The sequence below is a fragment of the Tupaia chinensis genome, unplaced genomic scaffold, assembly GCF_000334495.1.
Source record: "Tupaia chinensis unplaced genomic scaffold, TupChi_1.0 Scaffold000234_1, whole genome shotgun sequence".
Classification (NCBI taxonomy): Eukaryota; Metazoa; Chordata; class Mammalia; order Scandentia; family Tupaiidae; genus Tupaia; species Tupaia belangeri.
Genome location: NW_006159712.1, coordinates 1,340,424 through 1,361,113, shown reverse-complemented (window position 1 = coordinate 1,361,113; position 20,690 = coordinate 1,340,424). Strand labels below are relative to the sequence as shown.

Genomic DNA, 20,690 nt, shown 5'->3' with positions numbered 1-20,690 from the left:
CCCTGCACCCCTGCACCCCTGCACCCCTGCACCCCTGCAGGCTTGTGCTAAACGGGTGGAAGGAGCAGCCAGCCCCACACCCATAGAAGGCACTTGCTCTGTCCCACTGTGGTAGCCTGCAGTTAGCGACACTCCTGGAGGAGCCCAGGCTGTGGACAGAAGGGGCAGCAGCGGCTCCTGCACCGTCCTTCCAGGGCTTTTCCAGGCTCGTCTCGCACATGGCTGACACCCCATTCTGACCTCTCACCCCTCAGGGGGGCAACCTCAGGGTAAGATCACAAGGTAGCTTCTCCCACCCCAGGTTCCACCCCCAGGGGAGAATGGCCCCAGCGGCCATACCTGCTTGTCTTTAAAACTGTGTTTCTTGTTCCCAGAATAAATCACAGGCTTTTGAATGCCAAGGAAGGGGCAGGGATTGTGGGGAGGAGCTGATTGCAAGGGCCCTGCTCTTCCTCCATCTGCTCAGGCTGAGGCATGCCAGTGATGACGGAGCAGGTCTGAGGACTGGGCACCGCCCAGCACCTTGTCCCTGACCTCCTTCTCCCCAAAGTGTCAGGACCTCACAGCCCACTCTGCACCCACCTCAGCCGTGGTGCCTCACGTGTGGTGTCGCTGGCTGTCTAATAGCACTGGGCACCATTTGTGTCCCGTTTCACGAAGGTGGAAACTGAGGCTTGGAGAGAGTAAGCGGCCCACCCCAGGCATAGCCAGTTAGTGCTGAGCAGGGATTCGAACTCAGTGCTGACTCCAACACAAGAGCTAGGGCTGGCTTAACTTCATACCAACTGTGAGACTCTGGTCCAGTACATTCTGCTTCCTCGACCTTGGGGACAGGGAAGCCTGCGGACAGACTCACATAGCAGTCAGGGATAAGGGGTTGTGTCTGCATCCCCAGTTCAGTACCTGCTGGTTCCGGTCCCGAGTGTCCTCTGTGTGGTACAGCATGGCCCACCGCCCCACGGCTGACACGTTGACCCACAGGCATGGGTATTGGGGCACCTTCTTGCCTTCCAGCTCCTCCTGGTCCCTGATGTCGGTCTCGATCAGGTGGCAGGTAGATTCCTGGGTCCATACACTGGAGAGACCACACATATACACACCACCTCAGAACCAGGGTGACACACAGGGTACCCTATTTAAACCCCTGACTCCCTAGGAGCCCTTAGAGAGACCCAGAGCTCAGACCCTCATCTTGCCATAAGCATTTGGCACTAAAGAGACATGACCTCGGTCCCTGGGCGCAGGGAGGGTCACGGATCAGAATGTCAGGTTGTGGTCTGGAACCTCATCTACCTGAATGGTTCTCAATGCTGGCTACTCACCCCAAAACCCAGGGAACGCTTCAAAGGATTCACATGTCCAAGCCATACCCTAGAACAAATAAATTGGAATTTCTCGGGTGGTTGGGCCCAGCCCTAGTGTTCTTTTAAAAGCTCTGATGTGATTCTGAAGAGCAGCCAGCCCTGGGACTCCCTTATCACGTCATCTTTGTCTTGCAGAGATGGAAAGGGAGTTCAGAAGGGTCAAGGAACTTTCTGAGGCCATGCAGAACTTGAAGCTAGATCTGTGCCTGCCCCAAAATAACACAGACGCAGGAGGCTCAATTGGTCCAGGGTGGGGAGATGGTGGGGAGGAGCTACATGGAGAAGGTGGTGGCAGAGGTGTCTCTCTTGGGTAGGATTTCAGGCTGGAATTGCTCCAGTGCTATAAAACATGAGGACGGAGCAGGCCCAGGAGAGGCAAGAGGCTCATCATCACATCAACGGACCAACTGTGACTCCTCTCCTGTGTGTCCTGTGGGGCCTGTTGCCAGACCGGAGGAGGCCGTCAGAGCTGGGAGGTGCCCAGAGCACGGGTCTGAGAGTATCCAAGGACAGGCTGAGAGTACTCAGCGTCTGTTCCAGATAGAACACGAGTCTTCAGAAGCTCGAGTGGCTGACATGCAGGGAGCAAGGGCGAGGAACATGTCTGAGCAGAGTTCCGGGGTGCCGATGCTGACCCAGTGTAGACACTTCCTACTTCCTACAAAAGCCCTATGTGAAATGGGGTTGATAGGGAGGTAGTGAGCTCCCTATCACTTGAGATAGTCATCGGGAGGCTGGCTGCGCACCTGCCTGAGAAGTTTCAGAGAGAGAACTGTGATTCTCTGATTCTGATTCCTCCTGGGATCAAACTCTCAGTGCAGTGTTTGCGCCTTTGCTGGTCCTTATGAGAAGGGCATCTCTGCATCTCTCACCACCAAGTCCTGGAATTCAAGACCAGCAGGGCTTGGTCCAGCCCACCGACTCTGCATTCGAACCCTTGGCTAAGAAAGGGTCATCATGACTGCCCTGTCTGGTATGGGAGTCAAGGGAAAAGGTAGGTAGAAGGGGAGTTCTCTACAGATCTCAGACTCACAGGGGAGAGCTGGGAGGTGGGGAGGAGCCGGGTGGAGGGGTCGGTACCTTTTCTGGTAGAGGGGAAGCATGGTCGTGCCCAGGATGTAGTAGGCGATGACGGCGCACACCACCATGGCCACACCCAGACAAAGCGCTCGGGTCTCTCCTCGCTTCTGGGCCATCACCAGCTTCTTCCCCATGTCCACGGGGGCACGTGGTCATTTCTAGTGCCAGAGAAGCAGGGAGAACTGAGATCAGAAGGGAGGAGTGGTGAGGGGGTACTCAAATATCAACCACACCCCTATTTGTATATGGAGTTCGACGAGCCCCCAGCTCACATGAGCCTCCCACCAGCTCTGTATCATCATCCCATTTTGCAGATGAAGGACCTATGGCTCAGAGTGCTAAAGTGACTTGCCCAGGTCACGCGGTATGTGACAGCCTCAGTAGCACACCTGGAGTCTGCGAGTGTTACTTGGTATGACAACAGCTTTCTCTGGTATCCCCAGTATTAGAGGAAATTTTAGCCGGTTTATCAGAGAGAACTTGATTTTCTCTGCCAAGTTCCTAACATGATGACCACGTGAGTAAGTGTCCAGGACACAGACATTGGCCCAAGGGGATTTTCAGCAAAATGTTTCATTTTCTGCTCAGGCTTCTCTCCTAACCAGAGGATTGTTTCAAATGTCTAATCGGAGACCCGACCATCTCCGACCTCACCTGGCAGTCATCGCCACTGTCCTAAGGAGGAGTCCACAGACAGGCACAAGAGATTCATCCCTTTTGATTGACAGAGATAACATCCAATGACAACTTCTTCCCCATTTGGGCTCCGAGAAGTGGGGTTTCCCTACCATATAATGAAGACATTACCAAGTCACATGTGAGCAACATGTCCCCCTACAAAGATGGATGTTCTGCTCAATTCCTTTTTACCCTCTTCTTCCTATTCTACCATCTTGAGGAAATGGAAATGTCCACACCTTTGCTATCTGTGCCAGTTTCATGGGCCCATCCCAATATTCACAGGTAAAGCAACATGACCCCCTGCATATGGGCAAAAGGCTCTGCTTTAGTTTCAATGTGTTCCCCAAAGTTCATGTTTTGAGACTTGGTTCCTCTTGTGCTAGGATTGAGGATGAAACTTTATCCTGATTCAATTACGGTGTGGTTGGATTAGAGAGGTTAGAATCAGGGCATCAGGATGATTCCCTGCAATTGGCTCCTGGTGGGTTTATAAGGAGAGGGAGAGAGGCAGAGACTCATGCTCTGCTCCTGCTCTGCCACGTCCTGCCTGAGAACCCCTCTCGTAAGGAGACTCTGCCCCTTGACCTTGAGCTCCAAAACCGTGAGCTCAATAAACCTCTGTTCTCACAAATGGCCCAGACTGGGGTATTGCCATTACTAATAACAAAACAGACTAAAACATGCCATGGAAAGCAGCTTCTCCAGGACTTCTGAGGGTCACTGGCACCTAGTCCCACCCCAGGGACAGTAGGACACAAATCCCATGGGTCCAGTAGAGACCCATCTTGGAGAACCTGGGCTGAGTGCCCACAACAAAACACTCTTCCCCTAGGGAAGCTGGAGAGAAGGTAGGGGCTTCCCTTGGCATGATAGATTCCTTCTGGCTAACCATTCCCTCACCTCCTAGGGCATTGCCTCCTCCCTCATGGCCTCTGTGTCTTCCCAGACTCCTGGCACTCCCAAGGCTGGTAACAGCAGGATCCCTGCTGTATCAGTTCTGGGAACTCAGACACAAAGGAGATGCCTCCCTGGCACAGAGGAGTTTGGAACCTGTGGCTTTTTCAGGTCCTACCTGTCTGTGATGCTCCATGTGAAGAAGTGAGTGGGTTTACAGAGTAACAATATCTCCTCCTAAAGCCATGCTGGGCTCTATCTAGATATAACACTTGGGCAAGAAGCTGGAATACAACATCTATAGTGAGAACATTCAGACAGGAAGGATGGGTATCCTTGATATCCATGAGGGTGTGGACAGAAAGAAACGGGTTTCAGCTATCACAGGGGGGATTTCAGTTAGACTCCAAGAAGAACTTTCCAGCTACAGAGTTACTAAAATTCCTGCACTTTCGGTGTGTATCTCCCCACTTGGAAAGGTCAATCAAAGTCTGGGATGAATTTAGGAAGGAAAGGTGGAGAAGGGCAAATAAAAGTAGGATTTGGGAGGGGGCCACGTGACCTGATGGTGGAGTCGATGTGATTTTCCGTAGAAGAACAGGGAATAGAGCGCAGTGTTTAAAGTTTGGTGAAGTGAGGTTCTGAAGTCAAAACACAGTCAATCAAATCCTGGATTTGCCACTTAGCAATCATGTGACTCACAATGAGAGTACTAGTATTGGCCTCAGAGTACGCTGATGAAAAACAGATATCATGCATTTATTACAGTACCTGGTCCGGTGTAAGCCCTTTAGAAATATCAGCTATTCTTACTAACGAGGAAGCCCTGAAGGTTGGGAGCAGAAGTCTAGAACACTGCCAAGCCTATCTCTTGTCCCACCCTCCACTGGTGACAAGTGCCAGAACTGATCCTAACCTGTAGGCTGCTGCCTTCTGGCAACCGTGGAAGGCCAGCGCACTGACCACCAGAATGACCCACCACTGATCGCCCTACCCCCTGCTAACCACAAGACCATGGGCCAGCTGCCAGCCCCTCTGGGGCCAAGCCCTGATGGACCCCCGAGAGGAAGATAATCCCTGCTAACTGGCCCCTCCCTGCCCCATCTTCAGCCACTTTCCTGAGATCTCCCCTCAGCCCCCATCTTTGGAGAATCTACTCCCCAGTGCTCTCAGACGGGTACTCACAATTCCCTGGTGCCCCGCAGGTCTTCGGCAAGCAGATGGTTTCCTTCTGTTTGCCCCCAACCCCCACCCCAACAGCGGCCTCCGAGCTCTAGCAGGAAGTTTGGCCTCCCAGCCCGTCTCCAGGGAAGCAGCCTTTGGTCCCCATCTGGGACGAGCCTCCATGCCCAAACATGGTCAAGCCTGAGCACACAGCCTCAGGACACAAACTCCGGGGAGCAGGTACCAGCCCTGCAAACAGCAGCTGCCTCCCAGGCCCCTGCACCTGCATGTCCAGCCTCACCCAAAACAGAGTGCAGGCAACAGACAGCAAAGCCTAGGAACCAAAAAAGACCATCCTGGTATATTTGGAAACACTCCTTCTTCACGCCATCTCTCTGGACTGGCAGGCAGGCCAGGACAAGAAAATGATTTTTCTTTTGTTGGCGAGGGGAAAGGAAGGCTTGGACTTGAAGCTGCAGGGGTTGGGCTTGTCACTTGTCACTTCTCTGCACTAGAGAAGTTAACCCTCCTGTCTTTGGCATTTACATGCTGTGTGACCCTGGGCAAGTCCTGGCTCCTCTCTGGGCCTCAGTTTTCTCTGTGTTCTTGGGGTTTTGAAACTTACTTCGTTCTGGGTGGTGACGAGGGTTAGGGATGGTGGGGATTTAGAACAGATTTAGAGGAGACACCACCTTTTAAGGACCAACCAAGCTGGAGCTGGGCGTAGTGAAAGCACCACAACTGCTTTAGCCAGGCAGGCCCGGGGCAGCCTGTGAGGCTAGGAGGCCTCCCGAAAACCATCCAAGTGCAGTTTGAGCTCACGGCAGAGAGTTGCACCTTTAAGTAAGACACGCGAACATCAGCCTTTGCAGGCAAAAACATGCTTCTGGATTTCCATGATCATTTGCCTATAAAGTGAATGTGGTAAGGATTAAAATTCAGCAACACAGCCGGGCTGGCAGTGCAGTCAGCAGTGAACTGAACTGCAGTGCTGAAAGCCGCATGGCAAACAGCGGCTTTGGATCCTCGAGTCGGCATGAAAACACTCCGGGTGCATGTGAGTGTGCCCCGAATCCCGATGAGCTGGAGGGCTAGGGAAAAGGGATATTGCATAATGCAACCCTGGGGAGGGTGCTGCCCTCTCTCTGTGTCTCTCTGATGCTTGCCCACATACTCCCTAACGTGAATAAAATAAAGAAACTCTAAAAAAATACTTGAAAAGCAGCAACAAAACAAACCCATATTTGGGCCTCTCCCACGTTTCAGGCATGATGCAGGAGCTCAGCGTCTCTGCGTCTCATTCTACCCAACGGTCAGGTGGAGAAACTGAAACGGAGGCGTGGACGGTTTGAGTAAGTGGCCGAAAGTCACTCTGTCCAGTGGGCAGCCAGATTCAAAGCTGGTCCTTCCAGATGGCAAAGCCCCCATCTCTGCTGATCCCAGGGCTACTCTAGACATCTCAGCTTGCCTCGTTAATACAGTCGCCTGATGCCTGAGGCTCTGGAGGTCGCCCCAAGTGTCCCCCGGCAGGTGAGGGCAGTCCAGCCATCAGTACACTGAGCCCCACCCCTGCCTTCCCTCCCACCTCTAGCTGTGGCAAAGTGGCCTATGGGCATGAAAAGAGAGCCACCAGGCAGGCCTCCCTGACACTCTCCAGTGGGCTGTGCCCTCCCCACCCTTTTCTAATCGAATCACATTAATAGGAGAGTAAATTTTCTGTTTAATGTGGATCATGGCAAATGGGTGTCTCCTAAACCAGCCTAAAACCTTGCAGGCAGCTGACAAGGAGGAACAGAGGACCAGGAATTAATCTCAGGGACAGGGGTTTCCCAAGGATGGTCCTCAGTCCACTCAGGGGCCAGAAGAGTCTTCTTGAGACCCCTGAACTAACCCAGACTTCCCAGTCCTCTCCCCGACTCCCTCGTGGGAGTGAAACCCAGTGAAACACCACCACTTCCACGGATGACCAAAGGGCTACTTGTTCCTAATCCACTAAATGGGTTATTAAAGGTTATTGAGGATTTATAAACCAGTGTTCACATCCTTCCCAGGGCTCTTTTTCTCTTGGGAAGTGGAGGCAAGTAAGAAAGAGGGCTGCAAGCTGTTTTGCTACACTAGGTGGGCCATGACCTAAATACCGTGACAAGCCTTGTTGGCCATGAGGTTGACCTCTGGCTTAGGTGGAAAGGAGGATGTGGTGACGCCATGACAGCAGGTGTTCACGCTTTGATGTGCAGGGGGTGTTAGAGACAGCAAATATCTCCCTTGACTTCAACCCTCAACAGCGCCCACAGTAACCCAGTAAGGTGGAGATTTTGACCCATTTTACTGAGGGGGTATCTGAGCTCCAGACAGAGTAAATAAATTGCCTCTCTGAGCATTGATTTGTCCATCTCTGAAACAGAGATCATTTTACCGAGACCTTCAATGTTTCATGAGGAGGGAGAGATTACCTAAGCTACTTGGCACATAGTGTAACATTGTATTTTCCAAGGACGGTCATGCCAACATACCTCTCACCCCATCGTGTCCTCTATTGACAATGTGACATCCCTCTCCTCCATCATTAGAGCAGTTACATCCTCTCTCTTCAACCCAGGTGGCACTTTGTAACTGCCTTGCCAATACAGTGTGCTGGTGGAGACACTGTCCAAGTCCCAGGGCTATGGCAACACAGTGCCCACAGCACGCTCCGCCTGGGTGCTTCCTGGGAACCAGCCACCATGTGGCAGGAAGTCACAGCCACATGATCCAGCTGACAACCCCAGCTTAGGTCTCAGCCAACGACTCACATCTCACACCAGACATGGGAGTGAACGAGCCTGAAGGTGATTCCAGCCTCCCAGCTGAGGCAGAGAAAAGCCACCCCCATCTGTGCTCGCTCTGAATTCCTGATCCACACAATCCATGAGTGGAATAAATAGCTGTTTCATGCCAGTAGGTTGGGGTAATTTGTTCTGCAGCCACAGCAACTGGAATACATTGTAAATGATTAAAAAGGGGCACCGTCGCCGCTGCTGGTGATAGTGGTAGTACCGAACCAGTGGGAATTCAAAAGCCTGAGATCACTCCGCAGTGTTAGGAGGGAGGCTGGAAATGCTTTTCCGTCAGATCACACGCTGCCGCGCAGATGAGTAGAAGGGCGGTGCAATGAGATGGAACTTCCGTTTATTGAGCACCTACTATGTGCCGGGGCATGAGCCACATACGTATGTCTACACATCAACATACATCCACATACACATACATGTGGGTATTGCTCTCAATGGTCCCCGCACACTTGTCCCATCCTGGGATCACGGCCCTCGCCCATGATGCGATGGAGCCTGAATTAGAACCTGTGCTCGCTCAGTCCAGAGCCTTCTCCTGTCCCTCTGCTGCCTCTGATACCCTGGGGAGCAGTTTCCAGGGGGACTAGTGTTTCTTGGACGTGTTTCCACTGCGCACAAACCTCCTCACCTCTGTCTGTAACCCTTTCCGATCGTGCATCCACTTATTTACTTAAGCCCTTTCGAATCAATATCTATTCTCTGTCGACACTTGAGATAATTAGCCCATAAATCAAATTGGCAGCCGGGTCTTGAGTCCCTGCAGAGTGCTTATCACTGGCTGAGTACGTGGAGGAAGGGTGGGAGTCGCCCTTGGTCTTGCTAAGCCATTGGCTCATTCCTTCGCAGACACTTTCCCACCGAGTACGCGGAGGCTCTGACCCCATCGCGGCACTGAGGAAAATCAGACATGGCCCCTTTCCTGTGGGGCAGGGATGTCGACTTCTGAGCATGCAAAGATGCAAAACAGAAGGGAGTCATGATGGTGCGTTCCTGCTGTGTGGAGGGAACTCTTCTCCTTTCTCCACACTTCCCCTTAGCTTCATTTTTCTTCCTTAATTGCCAGGTATTTTCGCCTGCGATGTTGTTAACTGTAAACAGCTTGAAAATCTTTTTTAAAACAAGGAGGAGCATAAATAAATAAAGAGCATTACTGTCTGTGTGCTAAGGTCATTTTTTTAAAAATGTCTTTTCCTTACTGCAAAATCATCCCAGTTCTGTGGAAAAGTCGCACAGTATGGAAGTGGAGCAAGAAGACAAGGCACGAGGCAGCCTCGTCACATGGAGACAGTTGCTGAGAGAAACGTGTGTCCTCCCGGACACTCGGGGACACATGAACCCTCTCTCCATAGCTTTGTCTCCCTAGTCCTTGCTTCCCAGGGAGCTCTTCCTCCTCCTTGGGACTTCCCCACCTCCAGTGCCCTTGGCCGCTCGTGTCACCTCCCTAGCCAGGCCGACATGCCCTGGCAGCACGCACCTGTCCCTCAGCACGTCCTCTCCTGTGGCTTTGCGTCTGTCGGTGCTCATCCTCAGTTAGCGTGTCTCCCCTCCGGAGCCTGGGCCCTCTCAGGTCAGGGACTGGAACTGTCCTCACTCCCTGCCCTCCCTCCAGCATCCAGAGGAATAAACGGAGGACCTCAGGGGGGTTGCTCTTGTGGTTTAGTTGATTGAAAACCAAAACCAAAACCAAAACGAAACTCTTGCTTTTTCATGTAATAGAATATTATCATTTTCTTCTGCCCTAAGACATTTTTCTAGAAAGGTTGTACAGTTTGCATGGGATGGCAGGCCCAAAATAGAGATCCTGAAAGCCACATGGTCGAATGTCTAGGAGGGTGCTTGCTTGTGTGTTTGTGTTTAGTGGAACTCGGAGCCGGCCTCTGCTGAGCAGCAGACCCATTTCACCCTGCTTCCCTGAGCCACGGCCATGTCCAGATGTCATTTTCATGAATTGGCAGGTACAAGGGAGATTAGACCTATGAGGACAGAATTTGGGATCCAGAACCTGGGGGCAGATACAGGAGGAGGGAAGTGCGAGACAGCAACAGGTTGGCAATTTCCTAGCTCTGTGCAGCCTGGGTAAGCAGGACTTGGGGCAACACTGTCGCCAGGGGCTCATGAGACTCAGCACTTAAGAACTGCCCCTTTGGACTCGTGAGAAAGTGATTTCCTCCACTTCAGCTTCACTGTGGTGCTGGGCAGTGGCCTCCCGAGACAGGGAATCTTCGTCACTCAGGGCAGCTGTGGCAGGGCAGGGACTTGTGCAGCACGCAGTGGGTGCCGGAGCCGGCTCACACTGGCTGTAGGAACCTCGGCAAGCCAGGCTTAAACAGGAGCTGGCGAGCTACAGCAGTGGAGGGAGCAGCCACGCCATGGAAACCTACAAGACAAATCAGGGCCGTGGTTTCTGCAGAGCCAGTTTACCAGCACGCCGCTTCGGAGGGCACATTCAGATTGGGAGCCTCGAGGACCTTCAGGAGCCATTGACAAAGATGTGAGCAGGGCAACAAAGATGTAGAAACGACTATTTGTCCCAAATTTCCTTTCTTAAAGGCTCAGGAAGAGAAAACCCATGAGAGCAATTCGCCAGGCACAAAATGAACGCTGGTAGCTCTTGGTTCACCATTCCTGCGGTTGCCAGGTCCAGCACATGGTCACTGCATGTGACATGCGTGACCAGAGATCCCCGCTCTGAACTCTCCAGCACTCCTCCTTCTCTGGCAAGATTTACGGCTGTAGCCTTCATCAGCCCGCCACTCTCGCAGGTACCTGTCAGGACAGGGTTCAAGGGCTCCCTGACATTCCCCATCTTTCCCTTTCCAGCTCCCAGCAAAGATATAAACAGATTGTTCTGTAAACTTCTTCACTGAGTCATAGAATGTCCACCTCGAAGGGTCCTTACAGACCATAAGCACCTACGGCTTTCTGCATGTGTCATGTTGCCTGTTCACAAGGTAGTAAAGGTGAGATGTGGAGAATTTGAAAAGTACAAAAAAGAAAATCATCAAAATCAATCAGGTTCCACATCCTAAGGGAACCACTGCCAAAATGTTAGATTATATCCTTAAGATAGGTTTTAACGCATTTAATCTCTCTTCGCATTTACTGCAAAGCTTGCATCTGATACATTGTAAATATGTTCTTGTTTGAAATAGAAGCACTTTCCCACTTAGGTAATATTATTTTACAAAATAATGTTTCATGGCTCTCTAGTAGCCCATCAAATATAAGATGTGCCATGATGTGTTTTATTGTTTTCCTATTATGAGACATTTGGGCAATTTTCAAGGTTTTGTTCTTCTGAACTATTCCCTAGTGATGATCTTTGAACGTCAGTCTTTGTTCGTCTCTCTGACTAATCCCCTCTAACAAATTCCTAAAAGCAGGACTCAGAGGCAAAGAAATTAGTCTTCTAAAGGCTTTTAATCCTTCTCTTAGCTTGGAAGCATAGGATCCAGTAAGATGCACACCTCTGTTTATTGGTGAGCTATCTGAACTCAGAGAGACGGAGTGACTTATCCAAAGCCACACAACTATATTTTTAAAGTTCATTTATTTATTTACTCACACTATATGAAAGAGAGAGAGAGAGAAGCGCCCTCGACAGAATCTCATGCCTTAATCCTATACCAGCCTTTCCCAGTCCACCTGGACCCTGGGCACCCATACAAGTCCAGAACCTAGTTGAAGGACTCAAACTTTGTTCCCCCTATGGCCTACAGCAGTGCAAGGTGTGGTGCCATGGTATGCCACCACTGCTGGGCCAAAAGCCACACAGCTCTGATGGAGCAGGGGTTGGGGCTCAGGCCTGTCTCTGCAGCCTCTCGTGAGTGTCAGAACCCAGCCCAGAACCCGCACCTCTGGAGCGCTAGGCCAGATCCTTGCCTTATTCCTCTGCTCTAGGTTACTTCTGCTCAATGAGCACTCCCAGTTACTGAGCTCACATGTGGCAGGTTCTGAGCCAAGTGTGTGGACTTTAGCTTCTTATTGGACCCTGACCCTATGAAATACATTCTGTGATGGGTTGTCATTACATAGATGGAGACACAGAGACAGAGACAGGGCATCTCTCGTCCAGGGTCCCAGTGCTGGTAACTTGGACCACTGACCTGCTGCCCCCTCTTGTCTGAGTGACAGGGTCTGAGAGAACTTCTGTAACAGTGGAAATATTTTATAGATTCAAGTTATTTGATATGCTAGCCACTAGCCACCTATGGCTACTCAGTGCCTGAAATGTGGCTAGTGAGAGCAGAGAGCTAAGTGGTTAACTCCACTCCACTCACTGAAGCCTGTCCAGCACACATTCCTAGGGCCAGAAGCTCCATTCTGTGGGCCACATCATATCCCAGGCAGCCACTGGGGGTGGGGGTGAGGGGCTTTCCTAACACCCACTCTTTGTCCCCCAGCCTCCAGCAGAACTCAGAATCAGAATGGCTCTCCTGACAGTCCTTGCCAACCCTGAGCCAGAGACCACTCTCAGCCAGGATCCGTGCCTGAGGGCAGAGCGGGCGAGCAGGCAGTCCCAGGAGCTGCTTCCTGCAGGCATTGAAAAAGAGACACTGCAGAGACCATTTTAATCTCTTTTGTTCCACATTAATGAAAATGTACGTCTGTCATCCATAAATAATAAGACTGCTCCTGCAAAGCTCGCGTTTCCCCTCAGCACTAATACCATCAGGAGTTTCACTGGAATCTTCTCTGGGAGTTAACAAGGTAGAGCTGAATGGAGCCTTCCCTTGGAGAGCACCCGTCTCCCAGAAGACTTAGTCTTCTTTTATTTTTTATTTTTATTTTTTAGACACTTTTGCCTGAGGACGCGTTCACTTGCTGGAGAGGCAGAGAGACAGAAAATGAGAAAGTGAGAAATCACCCCCCACCAGGGGGATGGCCATGCCACAGTCCCTTCTCCATTCTCCTCTTGGGATTTTGGACACACACGCACTCACACCGGGTGTGAGTTTCAAGTCAGTGGGTACAGGACTCAAACTGCCATCAGCCACATGGGAGTCTAGTGCCATAACCATTATGCCATCTGCTGGTCCTGAAGACTCAGTCTTTAAGGAGGGAAGCTGCGATGCTTCCAAGGGCTGTTCTGCTTGTTTGTTTAAGCCACCATTCATCAAGTTCCCTCTCCGTGCAGGTGTGGTGCAAGGCCCCTACTGTAGCACTTACTAGGACGGCTGTAACAAAATACCCCAGATGGGGGGAGGGGCCAATGCAACAGAAATGTGTCCTCTCATGGCTCTGGAGGCTGAGAGTCCCAAAACAAGGAGTCAGCAGGTCCCACTCCCTCCGAAGGCCCCAGGGAAAACCCTCTCTTCCTTCTTCCAGCTTCTAGTGGCTCCAGGGGTCCTTTGGCTTGTGGTTGCATCACTGTAGTCTGCTGACTGGCAGAGAATGTGGCTCTGGTCTTCTCTCTGTCAGTCGTGGACAGGGAGTTGAGGCCCTAACTCTGAACCAAGCATACCAGGGAGGCTGGAACTAGAACTCTTCAGGGGGAGAAATTAAGCTTTATTTTCGCTTTTTAAAAATGTACATTTATTTTGTCATTGTAAATAGCTTAAGCACAGCCTTAAAATCTTGAAACAAATAAAATCATCTGTAATCCCAGCATCTAATAATTGTCTATGTCTTCCAGCATTCCTGACTCCTCTGTAAATGGTTCTTCTATACATAGTTAGGCTTCGAGACTGCTGTGGCTATGGCTGCTTGACAAACCACCTCCAAAGTGAGCAGCCGCAGTGGCTCCTGATTCTGCTGGTGGTTGTTCCAGCCTGGGCTGGGCTGGCTGGTCGTGGCTGGGCTCACTCAGACACCGGCCATCAGTTGGCCCCAGATGGCCTCCCATGTGTCTGGTAGCTGGCTGGCTCGCCCCTGGAGTGGCAGGTGGGGACTCTGCCGTGATCTCATTCTCATGGTAACAGAATCCAAAAGCAGTTGGAGAAGCAGAATCTACAACTCTTCTTGAGACCCAGGCTTGGAACTTCAGCTACGTCACTTTCCCCATAGTCTCCTGGTCCAAGCAACTCCTGTGGCCAACCCAGATTCAAGAGGATAAGCAAAGAGCCTCTTGGCAGAGGGCTGCCTTCTAGAAGACTGGGGCTGCTTTTACAATCTACCGTAACTGCATGAAGTTGTGTACTCTTCCACTTTTTCAATCTATTATTGTATTATAATGTGTTCCCTTATTAATTCAGAGCCCTCATGCAGCATTTTTACTGTCTGCAGGTGGCTAGATAGTAGATAGACTACAGTTTACTCAAGCATCTCCTCATCGTTGGACATAAAGATTCCATCCAGTTCTGTTATAAATACGGCTGCGTGGAATGTCTATGCGGACAGTTATTTCTGTCATTTTGAGTGTTTCCTTGGCAGAGGTGCCCAGAAGTGGAGCCAACAAAGTACACATGGTTTTTCAGTCTTCAGACATCTCTCCAAATCACGCCGTGAAGCGTGTCTCTCCACCTCCAGCCTTTTCAGCCGCAGGCTGGACGCAGGCATTCTTGCACAGATTCTGGCTTCCCTGGGCACCTCTTGCTTCCCAGGGGCCTCAGGCCAGGGAGCTGGAACCAAGCACAGGCGGGCAGGCCTGTCCTTGGACAACATTAGTGTCTGTGCTCAGTGTTCTCTGAGGGTCAACCCGGTGGTGACAATGGCCTCGGGGCCTGCGCTCTCTCACCTCTCACTGTGAGTCTCTGGACCAGTGATGGTAGTTTCTGCAGCCCGAGTGGGGGAGCAGGTGCCAGCACCAGTGAGCTCCCACCCAGGTGGCTTTGCCACACCCATGGCTGTGAGCCGAGCCCTGTCTGGTGGTGATCCCTGGTCATTCTCAGAGAAACCATGCAACTGGGCAGCACCGAGGTGGATCCCACATCCCAGTGGAGGCCAGGGCTGGGCTGCCTCCCCTCCCATGGCCCTTGGGCTTAACCTCCCAGCCAAGAATCCCCTCTTCTGCTTCCCTGAAACATATCTGCCTCTTCTTTTCCTTCCTCAATTCTTGAGCAAAGCACCAACGAACTGATCAGATCGATGATTGTGTCGAGGTTATTATGTCTTCCTCCTAGATAGCAAACTTACAGCTTCACTGAAGACTTCTAAAATACATGAGTGTAGGGACCAGCGGATGGTGTAATGGTTGCATTGCTGGAATCCCATGTAGTTGACCGTGGTTCTAGTCCTAGACCCAGAGGCTTGAAACTCACACTGGATTCATTCGCGTGTGTGCCCCAGATCCCATGAGGAGAATGGAGGAGAAGGGATTGAGGGGTGATTTCTGGCTTTCTATCTCTCTGTCTCTCCGGCAAGTGCATATATATATATATATATATATATACACACACACACACACACATATATATATAAACCATCCATAAAGGGCAATGAGAGGCCGGTGGTATTAACTGCAGTAACTATTGAATAAAAAAGTAACCCGAGCAGAGAGGGCACTGATTAGTGCAAGGCGGCACAGCCTGGACGACGCTCCATGGGGCCCGTGGCCCCTACATCCCGCAGAGCGGCTTCTCTCCCCTCCCACACCAACCTTCTTCTCTCCGCGTTATTTGTCTCTCACTCTTAGCTTCCTCCCTGTTCTGAGGACCAGGCACGCCTCCTGTAGCCAGGAGGATCCTGACGCAGGGAGGACTCTGCCAGGGAGGCCAGGAAGGAAGCAAGGCCATGGGGCCAAGTCCGCACCACGAATCTCTGTTGAGAGCAACGGCAGGGGGTCCCAGGGCTGGAGGCCCCAAGTAAAAACCCCGAGAAGCGTGGGGCATCAACTTACTCAGCCTGAGCTCAGCATCGCCTTAAATAATGCATTGACTTTTTAGAACAAGCAGCCCATATTGTTCTCTTGCTCACGAGAGTCGCAGCCTATGAAATAATTGATGAAACCCCCAGCGCAGCATGGAGCCTGCAGGTGAATTTGAGGTGCCGATGCTGGGAAGCAGACTGGGGCCAAGGGCATGCTTGGTGACTGAGGATAGGGTGGAGGAATGGCGTGTGACCACGTGGTCCTGCATGGGGTGCATCGTGAGGGAGTGACAGACTGGCATGCTGGTGAGTGGTTAAGGGGCGAGCGCCTGTGTTGCAGACCAGCTCATGGTGGCTAACCAGGGGGTGCTGTGCTGTATCACAGGGGATGAGCAGGCCTGTGGTTGGGGCCCCAGGCTAGGTCTGTTCCCATCATGTGGCGTGATGAGACGTGGAGGACACAGTTGGTGACAATGCAGCCACCCTGCAGACCAAGAAGGGCAAGTATGTTACGAGGAAGAGTAACAGCTAAATTTTCTTTCTATCAGTGAACATAGCAATAAATCATATTTTGGACAGGGTCTCCCTGTCGTGGGCCTCCTGTCTCTGCTGCTCAGCTGAGACTTCAGGCATGAGCCACATCAACCAACTTTTTCAGACTGGGTCTCGCCGTGTTACCCAGGCCAGCCTCAAGCGTTCAATCCACCTGCCTCAGCCTCCCCAAGTCTCTGAAATGGCCAGCGTGCACCACGACGTCCAGGCTTTAGGTCACACGAGAAGTCGAACACGTCCTCCCCTGTGGTCCCAGGCCCTCTCCTCCCACCAAACTGGAATTCTCACCATTCTTCCCATGCCTCTTTTTCTACCTCAACCTCTAGGGTGCTATTTGCTAATATTATCCCATCCTTTGGGCCTCCACTAAAAAGTGCTTTCTTTCAGGAAGCCCTCCCTGACTACTTCCCAGCCGGGAAGGGTGCCATGTTGTGGGCCTTCATACACCTGCACTTCTCCTGCCATAGTCATGCCTGGCCTGGGTAGAAACAGCTGGTTTCTTTGTCCCTGTAACAGACTGTGATCCCGAGGAGGGGCCATGCTGCTGGCTCCCTGTACCATCCTTGGCCTTTGGTGTGGTGCCTGGTGCATCGCAGAGCCAGGATTTAATTTCGATGGAGCTGAGTATTTAGCCACATGGCATTGAGAGAGCACATCTTCTTCCCTGCAGGCCCCTTTCCCACGGGGCACCAGGCAGGCACACTGCTGGGGCAGAGGCAGCCTGGTGTCTAGCCCAGCACGCACCCTCTTCCTGCCTTCTCTTTTCCTTCCAACTTTTCCATCTGGATTTTGAGACCTACCTCCGGGCTGCCTGTTCAGAGTCTCCTTGGCTATCCCCACTTTGAGGCAGCACTGCCCTCCAACCCATAGTCCCCAAAGACTTTTCTGAGAAACACCAGGGATGCATACGCTGGTCCTCTGGCCCCAAGTCATGAGGACACCTTGTCTGACTCTGAATTGCTTCAATGTCCACGTGGTAACATGTTGGGAATCAGCACGTGTCTTACAATTGATACATTAACTGCAAAAAAAGACTTCATTTCCTGGGAAAGAAATATTTGGACAAATAGTGTGTCTTACAGTTGATGGCATCTCATAATTAAGGAAATGCAGTATAGAGAGTCTCGTGTAGATTCGGAGCAAAAAGTCCTGAGAAGCCCTGCAGGAAAGAAACAAAACTGGAGCCAGAGGGATGGTGGGCAGTGCTAAAACCTCATGCTCTGTGAAACAATCTCACGTAGGAAGGTTTCTGGTTCAGGCCCAGAGACATCCCTGAGTGCTCAGGCACCGCGTGGCCATGATCCCGGGCTGGCTGAACGCTGGAGTGGAGACCGGCCGTGAGACTGCCTTGTTGGGGGCACTGTCTTTCTTGCTCTATCACTCTTTCATTGAAAGAAATAATATAAACTTTAAAAGTTTGGTTAAGAACAAAAAGTAACAGGGACCAGCAGTTAGTGTAATGGCTATGTCACTGGACTCCCATGTAGTCGACCACAGTTTGAGTCCCGGACCCGGCGGCTTAAATTCATGCCGGGCACATGCGCGTTGTGTGCCCAAGATTCCTAGAGGAGAATGGAGGAGAAGGGATTGCGGTGTGGCCATTCCCCCAGGGGGGTGATTTCTTGCTTTCTGTCTCTTTGTCTCTCTCTGTCTTTCTGGCAAGCGCTGTGCCCTATCGCAGAAACATCTCCAAAAAAATAATAATAATAATAACAAACAAAACTAACTGTGCTTAGCCCAATAATGTGCACACGAGATTTGACCACTGAATATTTTTACAAGACTTAGCACCATTCCAAGGAACTACATTTCCGTGAAATGCACTTTGGAAAGCACTGCCCTACCGTCCTACAAAATATTTATAATCCACAGACCGCATTCTAGGACCCGCCTTGTGCTGTTTATCTCAGCGTTTCTCATTTACCAGCACTGCCTTCCCGCCTGGACCACACACTTCTTGAAACAGGGCAGACTTTGTAGGAATCACTGAGCGAACAACAGCCCACTCTGAAAATGCGTCCCACCCCTGCTCAGTCTCCTTCCATGCCACAATGGATTTAGGAGCGTAAATTACACCATTGTGAAAAACACTGCCTTATCTGCAGCATCAGCCTGAGAGTGACCTTCACTGGTGGTAATCACAATTAAGCAGGTGACTCTCAAAAAGCGTAGGGTTTTTTTTAATGCGACTTGTTCAGCTGCGTGACTTCAGGCAAGGTGTTTAATCTTTTGGTCCCCGATTTTCTCTTCTGTAAAATGGAGAAAACGACTGTTTCTAACTTGTAGGTCAGATTAAGGGTGAGAGGATGAGCAGGGCACTTACAATAGCTCTTGAGTAAGAATTCAAAAGCTGGGGCAAGCCGATGGCATAGCAGTTACATCGTTGTACTCCCACCTAGCCAACCACAGTTCGAGTCCCAGACCTGGTGGCTTGAAAATCACACTGGGTGCATGTGCGTGTATGCCCAAGATCCCAGGAGGAGAATGGATGAGAAGGGATTGATTGTGGTGTGGCTGTTTTCCCTCACTTTTCCTCTCACTGTCTCTGTCTCTCTCTCTTTGGCGAGTGCACATGCCCGAAGGCAAAAACCTCTAAAAAATAAAGAATTCAAAAGCTAGCTGTCGTTGCCATCCCCTGGTTGGTATTGCGGTCGTGAAATCCCCCAGTAGCCACTGGAGGGGAGTGTTAATTGCAGGAGCTGTTGTTAGATGAACGGTGGTTCCTGGGTGATGGGAGGAGACCAGAGAGACTGGCTGGCAGGTAACTGCTTATAGAAGAGCAGTTGGCTCATGGAGCCCAGAGAGATGGCTGAGATAGCCCCAGATAGACTGGATGGAGATGGGCCACCCAAGTGTGAGCTCATTAACCCGGGGAGTGTCCCGGCCTCAGCCGAGTCCTGGTCTATAACTCACCAATGCAGAGTGGGTGAGTGAGTACTTAAGCCATGTAACCACTGGAGCCAAGTATCTGCCAAGTCAGAGAGTGAGAGCAGAATGATCTGCACCCCAAACGTGGGGGGTCAGAAACACCTCATGGGAACCTCATTTGTCCCTAGCCACTCCCCCGGACCCACTGACAGTCCAGACAAAGGGGGTGTGGTCAAATTCCAAATGCAATCCTGACCTTCTCAGGCCAGAGACAGGCCGCTTGGCATAGTTTGGGGGTGGTTTTGATTTAACTTGGTTTGGTTGATGGGAAAGGAAAAAATTGCATTTTTAAATGTCCCCTGGCTTCTTGAAGAATGCTTTTTTGGACCGGCAGTTAGTGTAATGGCTATGTCACTGGACTCCCATGTAGTTGACCGTGGTTCAAGTTCCAGACCCAGTGGCTTTAACTCACGCCGGGTGAGTGTAGTGCATGCCCAAGATCCCAAGAGGAGAATGGAGAAGGGATTGGGGTGTGGCCCTCCCTCCTGGAGGGTGATTTCTCGCTTTCTGACTCTCTCTGTCTTTCTTGCAAGTGCGCGTGCCCTATAGCAGAAACCTCTCTAAAAAACAAGAAAGCTTTTTCAGCTGTTATGGCTGCCCTTGTCAAAAAAATCTCAGTTGAAAAGAAAAAAGAACACACAGGAAAAGAGAAGCAGAACGAAGCCCCGGCAGGCTGTGTGTGTCCTTGCACAAGTATTTCAAGTGAGAAAGAAAAGTGCTGGAAAATTCCCTTGTGGAGCATGAGTCTGACAGCCTCAGTGACGTCACACACTCCCCAGGGTACACAGAGAGCCTGCTTCGCCTGCTTCTGGGAACCCAAGCATCTGTCCAGGTGAGCCGCAGGCCTGTGGGCAGGAGGGAGGCAGGTTGGGGTGAGGTGGGAGCTGCCCTCCTAGCCACAGAGGTAGCCACAGTAAGGCCATGGCCTTCAGACTCAGCCAGGTCACTGACACATCCAAGGTCGTGCAGGCAGGAAGTGGCAGGGCCATGACCCAACTCTGGTCAGTCTGGTCCCTGAGAGCTGCCATTCCTCTTCCAATATGTCACCTACCAACCTTGACACCTCAAATGTGACTGCATCTTCTGGCACCCTCCTTGGTGGGACATGAGTCCCTAATTTATACAAATCCATACAGAGGTTCTCCTATGGCTTGCTTTCAGGGCCTAGACCTCGGAAGTTGCCCTGAGGGCTGAGACCTGGGCTCCCAATGTGCTTTGAATTTTCCTGACCCGTTGCTTGGAGCAGATCGGCAAGGCTGAATAACCTGTGCAACCCCCGTTTGCTCTCAGCTCTGTGATGGAGTGAGTGAGCTGCAGGGGCCGGGCTGTGCAGTAGTTAGGCCCATTTGTCCCTAGCCCAACTGAGGCGCAGTCAGTTGGGTTCTGAGCCCATCTCTGCCGCCAGGACCATCGGGTAGGGTTGGGTAGGTTCTGGCCTGTGCAAAGGCTT

At 51.4% G+C, this 20,690-nt stretch overlaps 2 protein-coding genes across 3 annotated transcripts in view; one reads left to right on the top strand and one right to left on the bottom strand.

The window, feature by feature from the left end:
- KCNMB1 (potassium calcium-activated channel subfamily M regulatory beta subunit 1) overlaps positions 1-5,331 on the bottom strand; it is an 8,470-nt gene extending 3,139 nt beyond the window's left edge. The window contains exons 1-3 of one of the 2 annotated variants that reach the window (XM_006148353.2): positions 5,205-5,331; positions 2,445-2,602; positions 904-1,075 (exon numbers count right to left, since the gene is read on the bottom strand). In XM_006148353.2, coding sequence (XP_006148415.1) covers positions 904-1,075; positions 2,445-2,578 — 306 coding nt within the window. In that variant the 5' untranslated portion in view covers positions 2,579-2,602; positions 5,205-5,331. Of the gene's footprint in view, positions 1-903; positions 1,076-2,444; positions 2,603-3,098; positions 3,223-5,204 lie in introns of those variants that run through there. The other variant, XM_006148354.2, reaches the window with a different exon arrangement.
- The window catches only part of KCNIP1 (potassium voltage-gated channel interacting protein 1), a 367,558-nt gene that overhangs the window by 44,876 nt on the left and 301,992 nt on the right, over positions 1-20,690 (top strand). The gene's annotated exons all lie outside the window — the stretch shown is intronic.